General features: G+C 45.2%; 1 protein-coding gene across 6 annotated transcripts in view; it reads left to right on the top strand.

Annotated features, from left to right (window-relative positions):
- Window positions 1–7,150: 7,150 nt before the first annotated feature.
- Window positions 7,151–21,452, top strand: part of EFR3B (EFR3 homolog B) — a 60,148-nt gene continuing 45,846 nt past the window's right edge. The window contains exons 1-7 of one of the 6 annotated variants that reach the window (XM_085846888.1): window positions 7,151–7,225; window positions 7,456–7,668; window positions 18,980–19,059; window positions 19,154–19,284; window positions 19,671–19,821; window positions 20,374–20,495; window positions 20,714–20,863. In XM_085846888.1, coding sequence (XP_085703014.1) covers window positions 7,662–7,668; window positions 18,980–19,059; window positions 19,154–19,284; window positions 19,671–19,821; window positions 20,374–20,495; window positions 20,714–20,863 — 641 coding nt within the window. In that variant the 5' untranslated portion in view covers window positions 7,151–7,225; window positions 7,456–7,661. Of the gene's footprint in view, window positions 7,226–7,403; window positions 7,669–7,707; window positions 7,727–7,755; window positions 7,983–17,853; window positions 18,791–18,979; window positions 19,060–19,153; window positions 19,285–19,670; window positions 19,822–20,373; window positions 20,496–20,713; window positions 20,864–21,452 lie in introns of those variants that run through there. The other 5 variants (XM_085846887.1, XM_085846889.1, XM_085846886.1 and 2 more) reach the window with 5 other exon arrangements.

The following is a 21,452-nucleotide window of genomic DNA, read 5'->3' as shown; positions in this document are numbered from 1 at the left end:
CACAATGCCCCAAGTTATGATCGTTTTCATATTAGACGGTGTATAAATTTCGGTAACATCAGAGTGAGCTGGTATGCTCCGAACCAGGAAGTAAATGTTTTTTGTCTCTCTCTCTCTCTTCTCTTCTCTTTTTGTTTTTCCTTGCCACGACATTGCGAAAAGGCAAAATACGTTGGCAATAATTAAATAATTGGCCATTAAAACTAAATTGCGAATAATCGTAACCGATATGCGAACTTCCGGGCCACGCACTACGGGCACGCGAGAGCGAAGAAACGGCCTGTGTGGTTGTTGTTTCCTGCTCGCGTTTGAATATTTATTTATTTATTTATTTATTTTTTACGGGCACGTACTAGTTTCTTAATAATCCCAGAAATTGGTATTTTGATTATTAGATTAGTTCCTAGAATAAGTTACATAACTATGACCTTCATTTATTTTTCCAAAAAAGAAGAAAAAGAAAAATTATTTTGGTAATTTTCTCCCAATTCAGGGACATATCCACACCCATTCAGGGTAGACTAACTAGTCTCTAGTGACCAAGTCCGAGAGACTATGATACTAGGCAGTTGAGGGAAGCTGAAAAAAATGAAAAGTCCGTTTTCATACCTTTTGATGTGTCTAATTTGACTCTTATAAACGATTAAAAGAGAAACTTCTGAGAAACCATCGACTAATAAAAAGTAGACCTATAGGAAGTTCATCCACAGGATATTGTATAGACCTTCATTTGAAGATCCAGAAGCGACAACCTCCCTGTGTATTTTACAGGTAAAATCGGCCGTTGGCAAATTTGTCTTCGGACTTGTAAAAGCTGTGCAACAAAACAGTGTACAAAACAGTGTACAAAAAAACAAAACAAAACAGACAGGTAGGCACTCGAAATTAAATAAAACTGCTTACAATGCAATCCTCACACACCAAAACAGTTTAATACGTATTATACATTCAGAAACTAGCTGATGTTCAAAATTTTCCTTTCCATTGTTATGGCAACAGGACCGAAATGAAGCGACATATTGATATCTATTATTGTTCAATATGTATAATTTTTTGTGTATTATCACATGAAAGTAGCACACTAGCTTGCCAGCTTTTGTTTACGTAAGCTTCTAAACATTGTCCACAAAAGACAATTAGGGTCTAAAAGATAGCCTGACCCGTTCTGACCAATTTTGACCCAGTTTCTGGACAGACAAATAACTTATCGGAATAGCAGCCTCTGCCCGTCTCGTATAATGTTAATATGAAAACTCAATGCAAAACATGGTAATTGACAGTTTTAAGAACTGAGCTTGCGTTGAAAACCTCCGGTTTGAAAATTTTATTTAAAAAAATGTCAAAATTAGGTAATTTCATTGAAAACTCACAAAACCATCAGAATAGGTACCCCTTCTTCAAAGTATCGACTTTGGTATGTATATATATATATATATATATATATATATATATATATATATATATATATATATATATATGTAATTCAGCTATACGATGTTTTGTTCTGAACTCAGTTAGACTTACACTTTTAGGAAAATGTAGTGAGAAGGCAATGGAACAAACTTCATTTTTTTGACACTTTTGAAACAGAGTGGTAACCACTTACATGCGCTTAGCCATTGTCCAATTTCAAACTCCTGAATTGTCCACAAACCATGAGATAATTTTTGTGACAGCGGTTTATGCTCAACCGTGGTGTTAATGTAGGGTGCAACCATGTTTATACATGAACGGAGCTTCCTGTTCATGAGCATCTCTGCCGGTGTTTGTGTCGTTGTGGACTGCGGTGTTGTGTGAGAACTCAAGGCTGGATTTGTCACTAACCCGTTTGTCGCTGGATGGTATGGAGCACTCCTGACGTGTCGAACTTTGTTCATGGTCACGGACTTTGGAAATTCTTCGCTCGTGAAACACGGCCCATTGTCCGAAACAAGAGTTTGAGGTATGCCGTTTCGACTAGTGAATGGTTTGAACTCTTACTGTGGCAATGTGCCTGGCCAATTCCCGATGATGTACTCACAAACGCATGAAAGCACAGGGTCCCTGCCTTTAGCCATACACACATAGGGGTGATCGGTGAACTCTCCATCGTGTCCATCAAGAAAGTCACTTCTCCTGGAATTGCAGCATCAGGCCCAGTCAGTGGATGTGGAAGACGGCTCAGCACGTCGTCATTGGCATTGGCCGTGCCAGCTTTGTACATAATATGATGATCGTAGGCTGCAAGGGTTAATGCCCAAGGCTGAACTCGAAGTGATGTCAGATCAGGTCAGGAATGGGAGCTTGCATCAGAGCAGCACGTCGCTGCATCCACTTTCCGCCAGTACTCCAGGGGTCTCAGTCTGGCCATCCCCCAGGCAGATGCCTGGCCCATCCCCATCTCCTTGAGATGCCAAACAACATGCTCCAACCACGTGGCACATGGTTGGCCTGTTGGCCTCCTCCATTCACGAAACTCCCTCGCTGAGAGAATCTGGTGAGTGGGATCAGCATCAGGAAAATGAGCCACAAGTCCATACAGCAGCAGCTGATGCTCATGGACTACACAGGTAACAAATCTCATCTGAGTCTCTCTCAGTAACCGCTCGTTGGACACAAAGTTCGACCAGCGATTGCCAAGGATTCTCCGAAGAGACCTGGTACTGAAGGAGTTAAGTCTCCATCTCAGATTCCTGGTCAGAGTCCAAGTCTCACATCCATAGAGCAAGACTGGAAGCACCAAGGATCTGAAGACTTGGACTTTCGTCCACCTGCACAGGAACTGAGAGCACCACACCCCATGGTCCAGTGAATCCATGACTCCCCAGCCCCAACCTAGATGTCTAGTGACCTCAGGCTCACAGCCAGTGGAGACATGAATATCACTGCCAAGGTAAGTGAATCTCTCAGTGACCTCAACATCCTCACCACAAACAGGTACAGACAAGATAGCAGCATCCAGGATGTCAATGAAAGCTTGGATCTTAATTTTGACCCAGGAAAACCATAATGCCAGTGGCTCTGACTCCTCATTGAACAACTCTTGGGCCTCCAAAAGGATATGTAAAGCCTCCACAAGGATGACTGCATCGTCTGCGAAATCAAGGTCAGAGATCTTGACATTCCCAAACGATGCACCACAGCTTGATCTGTCTGATATCCTCCCCAGAATCCAGTCCATCATGCAAGAGCTGAAAAGTGTGGGGGCTAGTACACACCACTGACAAACTCCAGCATCAACTGGAAACAAGTCAGAGATGTAACCACCACATCTCACAGCACTCTCGTTTCCAAAGGACAGTTCAGACATCAGATTGATCAGTTTTGGTGGCACCCAACGAAGACCGAGAATCCTCCAGAGGGCATCCCAATTCACTGAATTGAACGCTTTGCAGAGATGAACATAGGCTGCATGCAGCCCCTGCCGAAACTCTCACCCGTGTTTGGTGAGGACCTGGTCAATCGTTGACCTCTTTGGTGTAATGCCTGATTGCTCTGGGCGCTGGTGTTCAAGCAGATGGTGGCGAAACCTATCAATAATTATCCGAGCAAAGACCTTGCCCAGCATTGAGAGCAGCATCACTTCTCAGTGGTTATTGCAGTCCTGGTGATCACTCCTCCCCTTCCAGAGAGGGACAACAAGACCCCTCTTACAGTCAGTTGGGATGATGCCTGTGTTCCAGGCAGAGCACATAATTGCAGGAAACGACATGAGTACAGCATTTCCACCAGCATTGAGAAGTTCAGCATGGATACCACAGATCCCATGAGCTTTACCCCATTTCAACTGGTTCACCGCAGCCTGTGTTTCCACAAACGAAGGGGGAACGCAGTTGATTGGAGGGTCAGCAATCAGGATAGTGACACCCCTGACATCCAACTCAACAGCTGGTGGGTAAGCCTGGCACAGCCCAGTGGCCCTTCACTTCAGACTCCTCTGTCAAGTGCCCAGCACCCTCCATTTCAACTGCAGTACACCGAGGGTGGGCTTGGAGGAACACAATGCACAAATTCCCCTGAAAGCAGGACGAGAATCACTTGACCACAGGTGTTGTTCTACTCCCTCACAGATTCCTCGCACGTAGGCCTCCTTGTCCATCCTCAGCGCACATCGAGTTTTACGCCTCAACTCCCTGAACAGCTCAGATCTGCCATTAAGTGTTGCCCTGCGACTGTTCAATGGTATCCAGTTTTCCTTCAGAGACAAAATTATTTTTCGCCCTTCGGTGAGTTCCAAGACATCCTCCGGCAACATCAAGAATGGTAGTCTTGAAGGCACTCCACAACTCATCAGGATTTCCCAAAGCACCCAAACCCCCTAAATCCCCACTCAACCTGTTCACAAACTCCTCAGCCACCCTCTCATCCTTGAGCTTGCCAACATCCTGCCTAGGCTGGGATGGTACCATTCTCCTGGATTTCAGCAGTGACTTTGAGTTTCTACAACAAGCCTGTGGTCGGTATTGAGGAACTGAACACTCTCATCGACCCTGCAGGTCTGGATCATCCTCCAGCAACCATCAACGAGCACATGGTTAATCTCCTTTGCCACACCACCAGCGTTGGAATACCAAGCCCAGCGATGAGCTTGTGGGCGCTGAAACCATGAACCAGCCACCCTAAGTCCATGACTTCTTGCAAAGTCAAGGAACTTAGCGCTATTCAGGTTCATAGTTCCTGACCCATGGGGACCAACACACGCCTCATAACCATCCATATCAGTTCCAGTCGATGCATTGAAATCCCCAAGACTAGAAGAGTATCTCGCCTGGGGCACTGATCAACCACAGACTCGAGCGTGGCGTAGAATGTGTCCTTCATGGTGAGGTCACCCGCCTCAGTTGCAGCAGAAACAGAGATCAGGGAAATGACACATAAGGAGGGACGAATCCTTAGTCTCTTAATACGTTCGTTGACCGGTGTTACCTCATTTATCATTGGGGTCAGCTTGTTGGACACAGCTACAGCTTGGGAATGGTAACCATCAGAACGACCAGACCGATAGTAGGTGTAACCACCCGCCATGATCTCGCCACTGTCCGGTCTCTAAACCTCAGAGAGAGCTGCAATACCGATGTCCAAACGCTTGAGCTCAGATGATAACAGAGACAGGTGATCATCCTCTCTTAGGGATAGGAGATTCCAGGCACCCACCCGAAGGGACCGCCTCAAGTTAACCCAAGGAGACCGCCGTCTGGTGGACGACACCTCAGCACCACTCCAAAACACTCTCCTGCAATCTGACCCTGAATGTTACCCCGTGGTTTCCCTCCGATCAAACATTGGGGGTCCCGAAGGCCTTGCCACAATCCCATCATCCGGTGAGCTGCCCTGCAAAGGACAGCAGCAGAGAAGATACTCCCACGGAGTGGGTTTTCAGATTTGTTTGCGTTTCCAGGTTTTGCTGAATGAAGGGTTTTCCTGTGGCCGGAGTGCAAATCCTGCCACCAACCTCCTAATAGCGAACTCAGTGAGCTTCATACTTAACACGTGCACGTGAGAGATTAGGAAAAAAACAACAACAACAACAACAACAACAACAACAACAACAACAACAACAACAACAACAACAACAACAACAACAACAACAACAACAACAAAACAACAACAACAACACAATATCCCTGGCTATTTGGAATCCGTGTGTTTGCTATGACCTTTTCCTTCTGGTTGTTTTTAAACGCTGTGCAGTGTATAAACACGATTGGGTTTTATTTCTATCTTGTGAATATTACTTAACGCGTGCACATGAGAGAATAGGAAAGAACAAAAACAACACAATACCCTGGCAATTGTGAATCCGTGTCGTTGGCTATGACCCTTTTGCTTCCGTTTTTTTTTTTTCGCTTCTGGTTTTTTTTGTTTCCGGTTTTTTTCATGGGGAATGATGCATGCCGGGAGATCATGACCGGAAGTATTTATTTATTTATTCAATTATTTATTTCCCAAAGTTAATTTTATACTTGCAAAAGTGATTTTGTTCATGACCATGGTTGACTGGATGGAGTTGTGATGGTAGTCACGTGTCTGCAATGCATATAGCTGTTCTCGCCCGCTAGGGACTTGTAGCACCAGTTAGCAGCATGTGGTATCATGTGGTATCATATCAGCCTGTAGAGTGCATCTAGTGCGTACTAGAGCGGAGTTACCGGCATCCTACGCCCACCCTCTCGCTCGAGGCAATAAAGCGGAGTTGTGTTACCCTACGGCTCGTGTCTGCCTGTTCGCACCTCTGCCACGACACTACAATATTAACAAGTAACCCAACTGCAGGAGGACGAGGACGGTCGAACCCCGGGCGAAGTCGCATCAGGGGGTGTTTCAAAATTGTGCCCTGTTCATCATTTAACCAAGAGCCGAGGAGAAGGAGGAGGAGGAGGAGAAGAAGAAGAAGAAGAAGACGAAGAAGGAGGAGAGGAAGAAGAAGACGAAGAAGGAGGAGAGGAAGAAGAAGAAGAAGAAGAAGAAGAAGACGAAGAAGGAGGAGAGGAAGAAGAAGAAGGAGGAGAAGAAGAAGAAGAAGAAGAAGAAGACGAAGAAGGAGAAGAAGAAGAAGAAGAAGAAGGAGGAGAGGAAGAAGAAGAAGAAGAAGAAGGATGAGAGGAAGAAGAAGAAGAAGAAGAAGGATGAGAGGAAGAAGAAGAAGAAGAAGAAGAAGAAGAAGAAGGAGGAGAGGAAGAAGAAGAAGAAGAAGGAGGAGAGGAAGAAGAAGAAGAAGAAGAAGAAGGAGGAGAGGAAGAAGAAGAAGAAGGAGGAGAGGAAGAAGAAGAAGAAGAAGAAGAAGAAGAAGAAGAAGAAGAAGAAGGAAGGAGGAGAGAAGAAGAAGAAGAAGAAGGAGGAAAGGAAGAAGAAGAAGAAGGAGGAGAGGAGGAAGAAGAAGAAGAAGAAGAAGGAGGAGAGGAGGAAAGGAAGAAGAAGAAGAAGGAGGAGAGGAGGAAGAAGAAGAAGAAGAAGGAGGAGAGGAGGAAGAAGAAGACGAACGAAGGAGGAGAGGAGGAAGAAGAGGAAGGAAGAAGAAGAAGGAGGAGAGGAAGAAGAAGAAGAAGAAGGAGGAGAGGAAGAAGAAGAAGAAGGAGAGGAAGAAGAAGAAGAAGAAGGAGGAGAGGAGGAAGAAGAAGAAGAAGAAGAAGGAGGAGAGGAAGAAGAAGAAGAAGGAGAGGAAGAAGAAGAAGGAGGAGAGGAAGAAGAAGAAGCTCTCTTAGAGCCAGCGTTCGCGACGCGGCTAAAAAGGACAAACAAGTAGTTGGTGAACATTGTAAAGACTTGATGGGCGGAATGTCTTCCTCCTGCTGAGTTTCTTTTCTGGAACTCGTTATATTTATTTATATATATATATATATATATATATATATATATATATATATATATATATATAATTTTACGTACTGTACGAAAATCGATCAGAAACGCAGTTTAAAATAATATGACGTCATGATCAATAAAATGTGAGGTAATGAGGGAAACACGTGTTCATAGAAATCAATGAATAAATGGACATCCTGGTGAATCACCGAGACCGCTAAGTCTGCATCGCCTGCGGGGCGCACGGGCTTCGGTTCGCGTCGCCGGTGGATTCCCGACGACACGGGCCCGACAGGACGAACAGGCCGCGCGGCCCGCTCAACAGGCTGAACGACGGACGTGCGGCCTCTTGTCGTTCCTGCGCACAATCACAGCACGACATGACGAGTGAGTGAACGTGTTTATAAATCCTCTCCTCACATTGTGACCTTATCCCGGACCTGAGGTATTCGATCTGGGATCTGCTTTCAAATCGATGTTTTCGTGCCGTTACGATCGTCGGGTTTATGGCGTGTCTGACAAAGTCCTCATGTGATCCTCTTTTAAACTCGATGAGTGAGAGAACCAGTGTGGGTCTCGAAGTGCGATAGGCCTGGAGCAATGAAGGACGACGTACAGGTTTTCATGGCGAAACTCCTTCCCCTGGCTGTTGGGGATTAATTAAATAATAATCCGAATGGGAGACGTGTTGCTGCGAGAAGGTAAGACGGCCGGCTTTGTTGACGATTTTGAAGGCGATTGATCGTGATGATGCGATCTCTTCTGAGATAAGAACCGCCAGGGCACCTCGACGGTCCTGTTATCAGTTTCCATTATTAAATCATTTTGTTTATCTGCTGTGGAAAATCTAATTGTGGTTTTTATTGCTTTTTTTATTTGTATTCAGGGTCGAGGCTCGTGGAGAAGCTTGACAATCGAATGGATCAGGATGTAACGTCACCTGGTGTTGGCTCAGTGGTTAGGGTGGCGGCTTGGGATCCTCGGGTCCTGAGTTCAAGCCCTGTCAGCCGCTGAATTAATACACCCTGGGGTTGACTCAGCCTGTCATCCTTCCGAGGTCGGCGAAATGAGTACCAGTTCCAGTGTGTGTACTGGTTGAGGGGCACTTCATCAGCGACACAGTCGCGCTTCAAGAAATGATAGCTACCCCGGCAGCTAAGCTGCCATACGACGACCACCACCACCACCACCACCACCACCACCACCACCACCAGGCTGTAACATAATTAGAGCAAGTCTCAAGAGAGGAGGAAGCATACTAACTGCAGGGTTTATCGTGACTAACTAGAGGGGGTGCTTAGTCCTGGTTGGACAATATGGATGGCCTAGTTACCCTCGCCGAAGGGGAGGGTATTGCATTTGGTCGTTTTTGCCGTCGCTGGCAGGGAATCCAGGGATCCGTGGAACATCCACCCAATGTAAAATGTGATTTCAAGTCCTCAACTCCCCACGCCCCCTCCCCTCACAATCTCCAACTCATTATCCTCCACTCCCAACCTAAAGGCTTCAATCCTCTTCATAAAATGTGATAGTTGCTCAATGTGGGCCATGTCAACAAAAGGGGAAGCAGAGAGTTCTTTTTGTTGCAGGAAGTGTGAGGAAATGGCTCACTTGAGGATGGTTATTACGAGGTTGAAGGAACGGATAGATATAATTTGCAGAATGTGAGAAATTTGGAGATAATCGTTGGTTACAGTTGTGGAGTGGGATTGCTAAAGATATTGGAAGTGGTGACGGTGCAGCGGGAGCAGGCGGTGCAGTGGGGGCAGGCGGTGGTGGCGGTGCAGCGGGGGCAGGTGGTGGCGGTGCAGCGGGGGCAGGCTGTGGTGACGGTGCAGCGGGGGCAGGTGGTGGTGACGGTGTAGCGGGGGGCAGGCGGTGGTGGAGGTGCACCGGGTGCAAGCAGTGGAGGTGCACCGGGTGCAAGCAGTGGAGGTGCACTGCGTGTAGGCAGTGGTGTAGGTGCCGAAATAGAAATAGGTAGAAATGAGGTATGGGAGACAGTTTTTGTTGGTGATGAGATTATTAAATACTAGTGTGTAGATTCTTCATTCTGTAGCAAGGATCGTCAACATAGAATTGTGTGAAGTTTTGAAGGAGCAGGAGTTGGGGACATTGAAGGAAGGGTAAACGATATTGTGTCGGGTCGTGGTAAGAAGAAGTTGGTTGTGGTACACCAAGGTGCGAATGATGGAGGGAAAGTTTACTCAGAGGTTTTGAAAAATTGATGCAGGATATTGGGTAAGTAGATGAAAGCAAAGGGTTGTGAGGTCATGTTTTCTGGGATTCTCCTGAGATTAGGAAACAATATAGAAATTATGAGCAAAGCAATTGACATCAACCAATGGCTGGAAGAATGGTGTGGGGAGGAAGGTTTTACATTTAAGAAGCAGTGGGAATCATTTAGGGGACAAAGGGAGTGTTACCATAATGATGGCCGTATGTTAAATAGAAAGGGAGCAGCAAGGTTTGCAGTGGGAATTGAGGAAGGAATTCAGGCTTTTTTATGTCAGCGTATTGATTATGGGGGATTTTAACTTGCCAGGGATAGATTGGGTCCAGGAAGAGAAAGGGCAGAGCAGATGAGGATTTCCTAGTTTTAGTCCAGGATTGTTTTCCAACCCAGTTTGGAGATAAGCCCACCAGGAAGAGTGCAGTGCAAGACCTCCTTTTAAGTAATGATCCCAATATGGTGGAGGTCAGGTCTGGGAGCATGAGCCGAAGCAGCGCGTCGCTGCGTCCACTTTCCGCCGGTACTCCAGGGGCCTCTGTTTGGCCATCCCCCAGGCAGATGCCTGGCCCATCCCCATCTCCTTGATATGCTGATCAACCTGTTGCAACCATGAGGCACGTGGTCGGCCCATTGGCCTCCTCCATTCACGAGGTTCTCTCGCTGAGAGAATCTATTGAGCAGGATCAGCGTCAGGAAAACTCGCCACATGTCCATACAACCGAAGCTGATGCTCACGGACTATGCAGGTAACAAATCTCATTTGAGTCGCTCTCAGCAACCGCTCGTTGCACACAAAGTCCGAGCAGCGAGAGCCAGGGATTCTTTGAAGAGTCCTGACACCAAAGGAATTGAGTCTCTGTCTCAGATCCCTTGTCAGAGACCAAGTCTCACATCCAAAGAGCAAGACTGGAAGCACCAGGGACCTGAAGACTCAGACTTTCGTCTTCCCGCACAGGTACCGGCAGTGCCACACCCTATGATCCAATGAATCCATGACTCCCCAGGCCCGACCCAGATGTCTGTTGACCTCTGGCTCACAGCCAGCAGAGACATGAATATCACTGCCAAGGTAAGTGAATCTCTTCGTGACCTCAACATCCTCACCACAAACAGGTACAGACAGGATAGCAGCATCCAAGATGTCAATGAAAGCCTGGATTTTAGTTTTGACCCAGGAAACCCATAATCCCAGTGGCTCCGACTCTTCATTCAGCACCTTGATGGCCCCCAAAAGGATATCTAGAGTCTCCGTAAAGATGACTGCATCATCTGCGAAATCCAGTCAGGTGGAGGGAGGGCAGCATTTAGGAGCAAGTGACCATAACTTTGTGTGCAAAGATTCTGTTTAGGGTTAGAGTTCAGGATAGTCGTGTAAGGCTTTCAGATTTCAGGAAGGCAAACCTTGAGGGTATGAGGGGAGAATTGGGTGATGGAGATTGGGAGACTCTAACAATAGGACAATCACTTTCAGAAAAATGGGAAACCTTCAAGGAGCAAATGTGTAGAGTACAGAGTAAGTACATTCCAATGAGGTGCAAAACTAGAAGCAGAAAGAGACCAGGGTGGTTGAGCAGTGAGATAAGGATGCTATTAAGGAGAAGCAGAAGGCATTTATTAGGTTTAATATAACAAGACTGGAGTAAGATTTGTATCACTATCGGAGTAAACAGAGGCAAGTTAAGAAAATAACTCGGCAAGCCAAAAGAGAGTATGAGAAGGACATGGCTAAGATTATTAAACATAATAGCAAGGCTTTCTTTAAGTATATCAGGGGAAAAGAACAGGTTAGGACCAGTGTAGGCCCATTGAGGAATAGCACTGGGAGAGTGGTTTGTGATGAAAGTGAGATGGCAGGCTTATTAAACAGGCATTTTTCTTCAACTTTTACACAAGAACAGTCAGGAGAATTGCCAAAAGCTGAGAGTATCTATGAAGGTGGTGAAAAAGAGCTTTCACAGAAAATCCAGGTTCGTGTGGAGGAAGTAAAGGAACAGCTAGGTAATCTAAGAGAAGATAAGGCTCCGGGGCCAGAAAATATGTAACCGAGAGTATTGATGGAGGTGGCTGAGCAGGTAAGTGAGATATTAACGGATATTTTCATAGTTCACTGGAGTCAGGACAGGTACCGGAGGATTGGAGCGTAGCAAAAGTAACAGCATTACTTAAGAAAGGATCCAGAGAAGAATTGGGAAACTATAGACCCGTTAGTTTGACTTCAGTTGTGGGGGAGGTGTTGGAGAAATTAATTGAGGACCAGATGAGGAACCATTTAAACAAATACAAAGTAATTAAAGGTAGTCAGCATAGGTTTACCAAAGGTAGTCCCTGTTTAACAAATCTTTTAGAGTTCTATGAAGCAGTGTCTGATTGGATGGATGAGGAAAAGGCAGTGGACATAGTATATCTAGTCTTTAAGAAGGCATTTGATAAGGGACCACATTGGAGGTTGTTGGCCAAAGTGAGGACTTGTGGTGTGGCTGGTCAGTGCTCAGGTTGCTAATTGGATTGCAAACTGGCTTAGTGATAGGAAGTAAAGAGTGGCTGTGTGTGGGAGGATGTAAGTTTGTGGGGTACCTCAGGGATCAATACTCGAACCATTACTATTCATTATTTATATCAGTGATTTGGATAATGGGGTGAAGAGTAAGCTTTCCAAATTTGCAGATGGCACAAAGCTTGGAGGTAAGGTGGAGTGGAGCTTGGGGCAGTGTGGGTGGTGATCAGATTCAGGAAAGTATTGATACTTGCATAGATTGGGCAAAGATTGGCAGATGGAGTTTAACCTGAGCAAGTGTAAGGTGTTGGAGATGGGAAAGAACAATGAAACTAGAGATTACAGGATGCAAGGGGTAATTTTGAAGCGTGTCACACAGGAGAAGGATCTGGGGGTGGTAATTAGTATGGGGGGTAAGCAGGCAGCACAGTGCCAGGCAGCTACAGGTAAAGCAAGTCGGGTTTTAGGCTGTAGAAGGAGGGGGATCAATTATAAATCAAAAGAGGTGGTGTTAATATTGTACAGGAATTTAGTGAGGGCCACATCTAGAATATTGTGTGCTGTTTTGGTCACCACAGTTCCGGAAGGACATAGATGCCATATAGAGGGTTCAGCACAGGGCTACTAGATTGATTCCGGGCCGAGCTAGACTCAGCTGTGAGGAGCGGCTGAAGGAGAAGGCTTTACACACTAGAAAGGAGGTGGTTACGAGGAGATTTGATAGAGATGTTTAAGATAATGAAAGGTAAAGAAAAAATAAGTGCAGATGAATTATATTCAACAGAGTAGACAGTGATAGACCAGGGGCAATCGCTTCAGAGTAAAGAAGAGGAGAGTTAAGATGGTAGTAAGGCATGGGACTTTTGCTCAGAGAGTAGTTAATGCCTGGAATGGTCTCCCTGGAAAGGTGGTGGCAGCAGAAAAGGTAGATAAGTTTAAATTAGAATCAGATTGGTACCTGGATGTTATGGAGATAGAGGGGTGTGGGGATGTTGATGGGACTTTTAGGTAGCTTGAGCATTGATGGGTGATTGTGTGCGTGGGTATGGAGTGCTGTTGGTGGGGGTCTCCTCAAGGGGTGTTGTTTGTTTTTAATCAAACCCATGCCCCCTCCCTTGAGGGGAAGAAGAAAAAAAATTCCAAAACTATAAAAACTTAAAATAAATAGATTTTAAAAATAATAAATTATTATTATCTTTTGCATTTTCTTCCTTGGATCTTGTGTTGATAAATTAGTGCGGTGTTGATGTCAAGCAGGCATGATGGGCTGAATGGCCTTGTATTTCCTTGTATTACCTTTGACTTTTGACCTCAAAATCAATCGGTTTCTCAGTTGAGACAACCTGTACATCAACAACTTTGTGAAGTTTTGTGAAGATCGGTTTAGAATGGTGATCTGTAGGCGATTGATAAACAAACAGGCAGAATAACAAAATCAACTGACCATTATACTTGAAAAAATCTTCGATTTTGCAAGTAACAAACAAACAGACAGGTGGAAACAGAACCTCCTTCCACGTTCGGTGACTGAGGTAAAAAGTATAACAATGTCGGGATGTTCCTCTAAAAAGTATGTAAACAAGGTTGGGATGGTTACAAGAAATGATCATGTGAAACCATCCCTACATCTTTCTCTGAGTAATGGTTGTGCTTCGAAAAGACAGTTATCGCGCACACGCACACGCACACACAGTCTTTTCCAGGAATCGGTGAACATTGTACAGGCTTGATGGGTGGAATGGCTTCCTCCTGGTGAGAAGTTCCTTGTAAGGGAACTCATGATGTATTATTTTATGTACTGTGTTCCTGAATGTATTTATTACCTGTCACTGTGCTTCTGAATTTATTACCCACTTTTTGTTATCTCCAATTTGCCACGTATGTTTATTTACTTTACGTAGTGTGTGAATTACATGTCCATGTTCATGTGAAATACTGCTTGTTTATAAATCCTGTATTTGCACACTATTCACCCTTGAAAACTCGGGTTCAATCTTCCATTTACGTTTAACCGAAAACCAAAATTATGTTCAACCTTCCATTTTTTTTTTTCACCGGTGTTTTGCACAAGTATGCAAGTTTTCTTTGGGCAGTGTATGGTAGAGTAAGTAGACTACTGCCTCGATCACTCCCAAATAAAACATTCGTTACCTCATTTTCTCTGCCGAGGTTGTAATCAAAACGTCCCTTTCTTTCCTCAAAATGTACCGTATTTCATGATGGAAGATGCACTGTTCAGTCTTCAAATGAACACCAGAGGCATGAAGCCAAAGACCCTCAGCCTTATAAGTGGCGATCAAAATGGTGGACATATGATTTTTTTTTTTTTTGAGGTCCAATTGTGGATTTCGTCAGGCCCGCTGTCCAACCAATGGGGCGAAAGAGAGAAACAGTTGGAGAAATCCGGCTACTTTAATATATAGATTATTACTTGCAGGGGTACCCGGCATTGCCCGGTGCTGTTCTAATCCTGTTGGCATTTTGAAAAAAATCAAAAAAAATTTTTTTTGAGTGCCAACACTTCCCAACACCCACCAAGGAATGGGGTCGGGAATCACTTCATATTATTTTTCAAATAGCGACAAAGGATTAGGCACTTTCGAGCGATTTAAAGGTCCCATGTAATTCAAAAGTTTTTGGTTATTTATATATTAACTTGACCTTCCTGGTGAAGAAATCACCCATGTTTCTTTTTTTAAAATCAACAATGGGATAATTAGACCAATATTTTTCACAACTTGCTATGCCCCACCCCTCAAAAAAGTGGAATTCAGCGAACCGCAGGTCACGTGACCGTTGAGGTCATCTCCAGAACGTGACTCGCTCAGAGTCGATTGATGAGACGTCACGCGCCGTATAAAGTACGCACAAATGAATTGTGCACATGTGTTTGCTCTCTCACTGGTGGTCTTAATTCCTGTGATTGTTTCACGAAAGTTTTTAAGAGTTTTAGCCTTACTTTCGAAAATGCCTGCAAGATGTATCGTAGCAGGATGCAGCAATACAACCAAAGACGGTTTAAGCCTTCATGTATTCCCGAAAGATGAGAATCTTCAGAGAATATGGACATCAAAAGTGAAACTGACGAGGGGAAACTGGAAAGGCCCCAGCGACACGAGCCTCATATGCAGTGCCCACTTCGAAGACAGTGACTTTGATCACGGGCTCTATTCGCTGTTCAGTTTGAAGAAGTTGAGAGGCTGAAACCTGATGCATACCCATCATCAAAAGCAACGTCGTCCAAAAAATCCGTCGTCCGTCCGACTAGTCCAATAAATCTGACGTGCTGTAGCTTTCTTTTATTATTCTCTTTTCTTCATTGTTTTCTACTGGTGCTACATGACGACAGTAGGAATAAAATAAATAAAAACGCAACAGAACGTCAGATTTATCTGACTACTCTAGACAATTGTGTCGCAAGGTGTGTTCTGCACACAAGTTTTCATCGTATCCGGACAGCGAGATTTCTTCGTTTTATGCGCGGAGATATACGGCCGATGACATGGGCTGGCCGCAACATTCCCACTGCCCTGCTCTGGTCATGTCACCTCACTAAAATATTTCTGATATCGAGCAGTATGCAAGTAGAATTTACATTATTGAATTACGAATAGGATTTAGTCTAACCAGTTATTGCCAAGTCTTCCTTCGATATCCTCTCGATCATCATGAACTCCGGGAATTTCATCGCCAGTTTACTCTGCTTGTCCTGCTTCGGGCTCGAACTGGTATGGCCGTATTCCATTTCCAGCTGCCTAAACTTCACCTCCCGCGACTACGTTATCCGACAATTCTCCATGTGATTCAGACCAAAATCCTTCATTTCTCTCACACTCACTGTCGTTACCAGACAAGTGAAAGTCCATGTCATCCATTATTCAAAACCAAATGTTTGATTTTTTTTTAAAAGCAGAAATGAACGAAGCGTTTGAGTCGATCAATCGAATGTGGAAATGCACAGAAAGCCAATACAATCACGTAGACCACCAACCAGAGTAATTTGCGTGCAGCCTTTGTTGTTCTGGAGATGACGTCATGTCATGTGGGTTACGCGTCCAGTAGATTTCGGCAGAATTTTTAGGGGCGTTCCCTAAGAAGTTTGTTTTTTTAATTTTACATTTTACAGAACGAGTATTGTGAAAAAACATTGTCAGATCATAAATCACGATGAAAAACTCCAATAGGACATGTGTGTGTATGTGTATATATATGTATATGTATATATATATATATGTATATATATATATATATATATATATATATATATATATATATATATATATATGTATATGTATATGTATATATGTATGTATATGTATGTATATGTGAATATATGTATATGTGAATATATGTATGTATATATATATGTATGTATGTATATATATATATATATTGTTGCGGATTCGCGCCCGCCGGCGTGCGAACGGCCACGTAACTCGAATCGCGGCACGTCGCCCACCGGACGGACAATCCAGTCGTGACCCTCTCGGACTAACGCCGGGAACTAGTCACGGGTGGACCTTTCGGCCTCACCACGATCGTGCCAATCGGCCCCCCGCGTGGGATAGGGTTGCTCGCCAAATTCGACCTACCTAAGTACCCACACGGAGGGTAGACCGGGCGATCGCACCTCGCCGCAGGTCGACTTCGGACACGGGCCACTTTAAGCGACCCGTTCCGTACTATCGGGATAACCGAGCGGTGTTATCGTCGGCCTCGACGGTTCGATTAATTATCGGGCGTTTTAGCCCACGACCAACCCTTTACGTGAAGTAAGATGGAGATTCAATAGAGGAAAAGACGAAGCGAAGCGGGAAAACAGTTCAACATAAAGCACATTTATTTCACGATGAACGGAAAGCACACATATACAATTACACCAAAAGCAAATGTAAAAGAAGAAGAAACACAATATTACACAAAAAGCAAATGCAACAATGCAGATCTAACCGACTACCGAGCACACGGCAACACTTATACAGTTTTACTTCACAGACGGCGCCGACAACACATATACCCAAAGCAAAAGAAAAGGACCACCCTCAAGGATGAGGGGGGTAGGCGGGCCTGGGGCCGAGACCGCGTCGGGCCTACCCGTCTGATGATGAGCCGCAAAATGGCGGTGGCGCCCCGACTCCGCGGGCCTCGCTGGGACTGCCTGGTATGGGGTGGGAACGGGGCCCCCTTCTCGCACTATCTCAGCGCGGGGGGAAACAGGAGGGGGTTGTTGATGCTCGGGGGGGGGTGGATATCTCCCTGTCTCGGGTCCCGCGACGAGCGTCTCCACCACGACCTCGGTCGCGCCGCCGGCCTCTCCCTCCGCAGCTCCCCGACTCCGACACGAGCACCCCCTCGACCGCCTTCGCCGCCGCCACCTCTCCACAGCTCCGTCCAACCCCCTTCTCCGACTCCTCTCTTGACTCGTCCCAACTCTTCGCTCACTCCGAACTCTTAACTTCTTTTCCCAACTCCACCGACTGCCAACTCTTAACTGCTTTGACTGACGAACGCAGCCCCTTATATGCCCCGTGGCCTCGCTCCTTCACCTTCGACCCTTTACCTCCGACCCTTCACCTCTAACTGGCTCCCCATTGGACCGAGGAAAAGTGGGCGTGAATGCTTTTTGATCCATGAATTTGCATATAGCGATATTACTCCAACGCACCTGGAGGCGGGGCCAAATCGCCCCACGCTCGCCGATAGGACGGAACAGAAGTGGGCGTGAGTCGTTCCCGATCCGTTTTCTTCGGAAAGGCCGGCGCTTTTGCACCCCTGCTCGGTGCGCGCCCTGCACGAGTCCAGTATCGGTGCCCACAAGCGGCGTGGGAATGACGGTGATGCGATGGTTGCGAGGGCGAGTTGTGACGGTAAAGGTCGTGGCTGTTGTTGTGAAGCGGCGTTGCGGTTGGTGGTTGTTGTGTGATGGCTGTTGAGACGTGGTTGGTGGTGGTAGTAATGGCGGCTGGTCCAAAATAAAGATAGTAAAAGAAAAACGGCTATCTAAAAGGGTCGCAGCCCGCATAAATGACATTTATTCCCTCTAAACAACGGGTTTGGGCCTAACTACACATATACTTACCGAGATATCTCACCTAAGGGACCTGAATGGTGGTTTGCGAATTTCGTCAACCACAACAATATATTCAGTACTTTTGTGTGACATGGGACCTTTAAAAAAAAAAAAAAAATTTTTTGCCTTAAACACTCCGCAGTATTCACCGATGAACCTCTGAAAGTTTGACAAAGATCCGTTTGGCCATTTCCGAAGAAAATGACAACGTAGACGACATCCGAAGATTGTGATGGGGGGTGGGGGTGAGGACTTGAAGTGTTTGACCAACTTGTGATTCTTTCAAGGTCTGAAGAGAGCGGAGAGTCTGCACCCTCCCTGTCTATCTGAAGGATGAAGGATGTTATGGCAGAGGGTGGAGTCATCAGCCAAGAGATAAAGAGGATTTTCCAGAGTTTCATAGATCTTTGTGGAACAAACTCTCAGAGAGTTCGCCAGATCTTTATAATTCATTTGGTGGAGCCATGATCATTGTGTGACACAAACCAAAATGGTCAGAAGGTGAATGACTGTGATTACCGAAAGAGTTGAAGTCATTTTTATTTTTATTTGATAGTACCATCTTGATTTGTAGTTAAGGGGTATGTGCACAGCAAATGTGGCAGTTAACTGTTGTCATTCAATGGTTATGTTGTGGTGTGCAGCAATGGAGTCACGATTTGGGGAAATGGGCATGTTGCAGACACTACATATGGAGCATGTATTTGTCTCAGTTGAGTAACAAAGCTACATCTGAAAGCTGGTTGGAGGATGGGGGTGGGAGAGAGGGGCGAAGGGGTAATTTTTTTTACCATGGGTGCTCTATTTTGGCCTGAAAGAATGTTTGGAAGAATTTTTGAGTTTGAGTCGTGAGACAATGATTCTGGCTCTGGTGGCACATCTGCTCAAATGTTCTTTGCAGGTGGATGTTGCTGCTGCTGTGTTGCGTTGCGACCTCGCTACAAGCAACTCGTCGACAACATCTTTCCAGAATGTCCTGTTGTGAGCGGGTTGTTCGTTCAACTCTGATATTTGCCTGTAATTATCCAACATCCATGAAATGCAGTGGAATAATGTTTGACTTTGACCTCTCCAGGATGGGCTCATCAAGGCCAACATGGAGAAGCTCACATTCTATGCACTGTCAGCACCGGAAAAGTTGGACCGCATTGGTGCCTACCTAGCTGAAAGGCTGAGCTACGATGTAGCTCGAAATACACGGCACGGGTACTTGAGATTGATTTACAGGGTGGGGGGTACAAAGCTTTGGAGCCAATATAGTATGATGTCAGGAAACTTGCTCACCGATAGAAGAAGAAAAAAAAACTGTCTGGCAACCATATAGAAAAGGATTAGCTTTTGTGGTGCTGAGTTTTGCTAGCACAAGGCTATTCCTTTGTGGTTGGGAGATAAACATTTTAATCTCTCTCATAGGTTAGAGAGAAGGTAGAAATGCCCAACATGTGGAGGATGTTATTGTGGCAAAGTTACCAACGGAATTTGAGATCGGAATTCCTGAAGTGCTTATAAGGAGTATTGAAGATGAAAAGTTTGTAGGCTTGTAGTCGTGTACTTTTATCTCCATCATTGTCTGTGTTCTTGTGAACCTGCAGCTTTGTCTTCATTGCCATGGAGGCTCTAGACCGCCTGCTCCTTGCTTGCCACTCGCAAAGCATCAACCTCTTTGTGGAGAGCTTTCTGCGCATGGTTGCCAAACTCCTCGAGTGCAGCGAGCCGCAGCTTCAGGTTCTTGGCACAAACTCGGTAAGCTGCTCACTTTGACTGCAGGTATCTGGAGTTTGACTTCATGGCACTTTTTATTTGTCTGACTTCTTTATGTACTTGCAGGCTGGTATGATGGTCCAGAGGTATGCACAGTCGCTTCTAAGCTGTTTAGCCTGGGTTTGAATCTCCGCCTAGCTATAAACTGTCATCCTAGTGTTTCGCAGGCAGTGTGATTCATCCATGTTTGTGCCATCCCTCAGATGGATGTTAGACTGGGCCTCCCATTTGTTGGCATTATTTGGTGGATGTTAAAAATCTCAGTGTCCTTCCTGAAGAGTAGGCGAGCTATCGCCAGCACCATGGAACAAATTCCAGTCTTGCCCTAACTATTGCTGGGAAGGCAATGGCAAACCACTCAGAATAACCCCTTGCCAAGAAACTGCATCGGCGCCACTGACGCTCTGTAACAGATTACATCACATCAGAATCCGAATATGTATTTGCAACATGTTGTGCATTGGAACACAATGTAACAAAACCTGATGTGACAGAAAATGATGTGAGCTTCTTGGCACTGTGTGTATCCGGCAGTTTGTGAAGTTTGCAAACATCGAAGAAGACACTCCATCATACCATCGCAGTTATGATTTTTTTGTCTGCAAGTTCAGCTCCATGAGCCACCAGGTGTATGATGACCCAGAAACATGCACTAGGTGGGCATTGTTCACCAGCCCAGAACATGCCTGGCTGCTTAGCTGCCAACAACAATGTTTCCTTTATTTAGGAAACGTCTCTCGCTCAGTCATGAATTTGAAGTTACTTTGTGTGGGGAGTAAAGAAAGAAAGTTAAAAAAACATGAGTGACATGTATCATTGATTGGGGTTTTTAGGTTGTGATGATGGGACGTGATTTACGTGTGCACATGTCCAGTGTCCGTATTGCCGGTATCAAGGGGCTACAGGGCATCCTGCGGAAAACGGTGCAGGATGAGCTTCAGGGGAACATCTGGGAGGTACAGTACATGGACAAGATTGTACCCTCATTGCTCTTCAACATGCAACAGGCAGATGAAGCTGAGAGGTGGGTTCACCTTTTTATGCATCCGCAGCCAAAGGTGCCAGAGGCATTTTGTATTTGCGTTGTGCGTCCATCCTTGTGTGCTAAGCAGTTTATTTTTTGTTACCACGATAAGTTGTGAACTGCTATTCAGGGATTCCAACCAAACTTGCTAAAAGTATGAATTGTAATCAAAGATGAACTCACTGGATTTTGGGTTCATCGGGTCAAAGGTTTATGATCATGTGACATTTAATTGAAAATCATTGTTACCACAATAACTTAGCACGAGTATGGACTGCGATAAAAAGATGAACTGATTCAATTTGGGTTCAACAGGTCCTGTGACCTTTGAAAATCATTTTGCAGATCATAAGTTTAATTAGAAGCATTGATGATGTTTTCTCTCTTCTACTTCTCTGACTTTTCTCTCCCATTCCCTCTCTCAAATAATGTTAAGTTTTTCATGTGACCTTTAATTGAGATCAAATGTAAGTGGATTTCCATTTAATGCAGGTGGAAGCAATCCACTGATGCATTTGCATCAAATTCTATTTTTGCCTCTGCCACCAAAGGTGAAGGAGGTTATGTTTTCACCCCTTTCTGTCTGTTT

The sequence above is a fragment of the Eptatretus burgeri genome, chromosome 11 (assembly GCF_056783735.1).
Source record: "Eptatretus burgeri isolate ZD-2024b chromosome 11, Ebu_testis_v1, whole genome shotgun sequence".
In the NCBI taxonomy this organism is placed as follows: Eukaryota; Metazoa; Chordata; class Myxini; order Myxiniformes; family Myxinidae; genus Eptatretus; species Eptatretus burgeri.
Note: the sequence above shows the minus strand (reverse complement) of the source record. Positions and strands in the feature narration are given on the sequence as shown.